At 40.9% G+C, this 2,973-nt stretch overlaps 2 protein-coding genes across 4 annotated transcripts in view; one reads left to right on the top strand and one right to left on the bottom strand.

Annotated features, from left to right (window-relative positions):
- Nucleotides 1-1,891, bottom strand: part of LOC107720942 (ubiquitin carboxyl-terminal hydrolase 37) — a 13,416-nt gene extending 11,525 nt beyond the window's left edge. The window contains exons 1-2 of the mRNA XM_016528773.1: nt 1,701-1,891; nt 405-659 (exon numbers count right to left, since the gene is read on the bottom strand). Of these exons, the coding sequence (XP_016384259.1) occupies nt 405-578 (174 nt within the window). The 5' untranslated portion in view covers nt 579-659; nt 1,701-1,891. The remainder of the gene's footprint in view (nt 1-404; nt 660-1,700) is intronic.
- A 1-nt stretch (nt 1,892) lies between these two features.
- LOC107720943 (insulin-induced gene 2 protein-like) overlaps nt 1,893-2,973 on the top strand; it is an 11,291-nt gene continuing 10,210 nt past the window's right edge. The window contains exon 1 of one of the 3 annotated variants that reach the window (XM_016528775.1): nt 1,893-2,237. The gene's annotated coding sequence lies outside the window, so the exon portion shown is untranslated. Of the gene's footprint in view, nt 2,238-2,553; nt 2,603-2,973 lie in introns of those variants that run through there. The other 2 variants (XM_016528776.1, XM_016528777.1) reach the window with 2 other exon arrangements.

The raw sequence follows: 2,973 nt of genomic DNA, 5'->3' as shown, positions 1-2,973 counted from the left end.
TTTTTTAAATGCGAGTATCAAATATGAGCCATCAGGCTTTTGAGGAATGTTTACTTGTTCATCTCTCAAACAGAGTTTTAATCATAAACTAAGCATTTAAAAATCATCTTACAGACATTAATATGAGATACAGACTGACAAGTGATATTTATAAGCATTTAATGCAAGTAATCTGCTATACTGTTAACCTAACCATCAGAATGTCATTGTTTGGCCATATAAATATCAGCAACTGCACCAAATTGCATATTTTTTTCCTTTTCAAGCTTCATATCCTCACTATATCATACTTTATGAAACAGAAAAGTCTGCATGTATGAAATATGATACTCAAACAGCATCATTTGTAATGACAATTATCATAGGTCAGGCTTTCGGCTGCGAATGCAAAGACAGATCTGTACCTGAAACATCTTCGGAGTACCGCCACTGTTGAACTTGACTTGCAGGTTTATTTTGTTGTCTCTCTCGTGGATTTCAAAGACCCCCTCTTTCCATTTGGTGGTCCCCAGCTCCCCACATCTGATGCGGATGCGGACAGCGCCTCCGCTGGTCAGCTTGGGCCCTGCGACGGCCATGAGGGCGAGAGACGCTCAAAACTCCGGCTCTGGACACAATCGAGGGCGAAGAGATGCGGCCAGAGATCTACAACAAAAGCCCTGACAAAAGACGAGAGACAATGTCCGACATGAAACCGCTTGAGACGCAGAAACGTAAATATCACACCGGTACGACCGCAAACATTAGTGAAGACGGTTTTACAACAGGCGGGAGCGAAACGAGCGCTTCTTTGAACAAAAACACGCGATTCTGATCCTGTACGTTTCATTGTACACATCTGTTGTAAACGAGCCAATGCATGCCAATGTAAATACACGTTTTAAAAGGAAACTGAAACCCCAAACTCTTAAACAACGACTTTAGCAGAAAGCACACAACCCACGTGTCGGAAATGAATGGGACTCACAAATAATAAACAACAGACTCAAAGTCACGCGTGTGAACTTATAACGCGTAAATGTCATTTAACAATATCTCTATAACAATGACCCGGTCGTTTAAAACTATCAACGACAACTAACGGAACACTAAAAGCGCCAGTGTAAAATCTAACGTACATTAGACAGTTAACGTTATATTACTTTTCGATTCAAATCTTCGCAAACACTCCACTTAACATAACTAAATCATTAAGTCAAATCACAGAATTGTTGCTTTAAAAGCCTTGAGCTTAACGTTAAGTATGACAAACTTCTGACATTTTAAAGTTAACTTACTGACCAAGTCATGCGTCAAAACGATGCCTGAAGCTCTCCTTTATAAGGTCTTATCATAAAGAGCCCTGAGTTCCGCATGTTTCGAGGAGTTCCAGTGAGTAAAGATGAAAGTAAACAAACACATCAGGTTTGTTCACAACAAACATTACGCGCGCTTTAAATGAACCAACTTGACTAGCTTCCCTAGAGACCGCACACACTTCAAGCGTTCTCGTTCCCGCCTTAAAACAAACTAACTCTCGTGTAATTCGCAGAAACGCGTCTTTATTTTGCAGTATCCTCACACTCCGCTGTGAAATAATGACACACGCAGCTAATTAACTAGCATTAGCAGCCCAGGCCGTGTGACAGGCTTGGCTCCGCTAACTGACCGTTCTGATAAAAACGCGGGCAAATTCTGCTCATAAACCGCATCTCGTTTACCTGCGGGAGGGAAATTCCTTGAAGAAAGCGCTGGAGAATTAAGGTATCCGCTCAATGTGGCGCGCTGTCAGTGTGTGAGTTTTGCCGGCTACGATGTTATCTGCGCTCGCGTCCCAAGAGCAGCCGATGATGGCGGGAACGTGAAAATTTAGAGCGGAAATGGGAGGTGAGAAGAGGCGCGTAAACTCGCGCGAGATTGCGCGTGATTTGATTTCAGAGGTTGGCGTCGACGGTGCTCCATCATGGGTTTCTTCTGTGAACGCTGACAGTGTGTTCACTTGTATTAGAAACATTGAATCAAATGTATGTTTGAATAACAACATAAACTTAAATCAGAATTATCCAAAACATTACGAGGCATCGCAAAACCTCTTCTTTGTTACGCCACCAGCGCCCTCTCTGATTGGCTGCTGAGGCAGCCGCGCTATCAGTGGGGCGGAAGTACAGCATTATCCACGCAAAAAGGTCTTCTTCCTTCGCGTAGGACTTTAACATCTCTGTTCAGAGCAAGAGAAACGCTTATTTAAACCGGCGACGGTGAGTAATTTGTGTAATTTTAGTAGACCTCTATTACAGTGGACTTAAGTTAGGATAAGTTCAGATATTTTGCCCTCTCTGGGTCACAAACTACGAGTAGAGCTGTAAAATGATGTTTTGGAGAATTCCTCAGCTTTAACATGCAACACTTATACTCTGTCCTTTATTATTTAATCGTAGTCGTTATTCGAGCAAACTGTTTGGAGAGTCTGTTTACATTGTAAACGAGGTGAGTGCTGGAAGGCCTCCTGCTGATGTGGCCTTTGATCAGCCTCCTTTACCAGCTAGAGATATGTAACTAGTTTGGTTTGAGTCCTGCCAAGTGATCAGCAGTTACATATCACGAGGTTTTCATGCTGTGTCTAGTAAGTGTTTGTGTGTCAGATGTTTTATAAAAAAGTTGATTTACAGTACTCGAATTATAGATATTATAGATGATATAAAACTCGTGTTATAATTGAGGGTACAGTTCACATAAACAAAAACAAAGTGCTTTCTCAGTGAAATTACTATTGGTTTCAGTTTATATATTTCATCAGTGTAACATATGTGACCCTGGACCACAAAACAAAAAAAAAAGGGTCAGATTTTTTCAAATTGAGGTTTATACGTAATCTGAAAGCTGAATAAATAAGCTTTCCATTGATGTATGGTTTGTTAGAATATAACAATATTTGGCCGAGATACAACTATTTGAAAATCTGGAATCTGAGGGTGCAAAAAAAAAAAAAAAATG

The sequence above is a fragment of the Sinocyclocheilus rhinocerous genome, unplaced genomic scaffold (genome assembly GCF_001515625.1).
Source record: "Sinocyclocheilus rhinocerous isolate Xijiao unplaced genomic scaffold, SAMN03320098_v1.1 scaffold3225, whole genome shotgun sequence".
Lineage (NCBI taxonomy): Eukaryota > Metazoa > Chordata > Actinopteri > Cypriniformes > Cyprinidae > Sinocyclocheilus > Sinocyclocheilus rhinocerous.
Note: the sequence above shows the minus strand (reverse complement) of the source record. Positions and strands in the feature narration are given on the sequence as shown.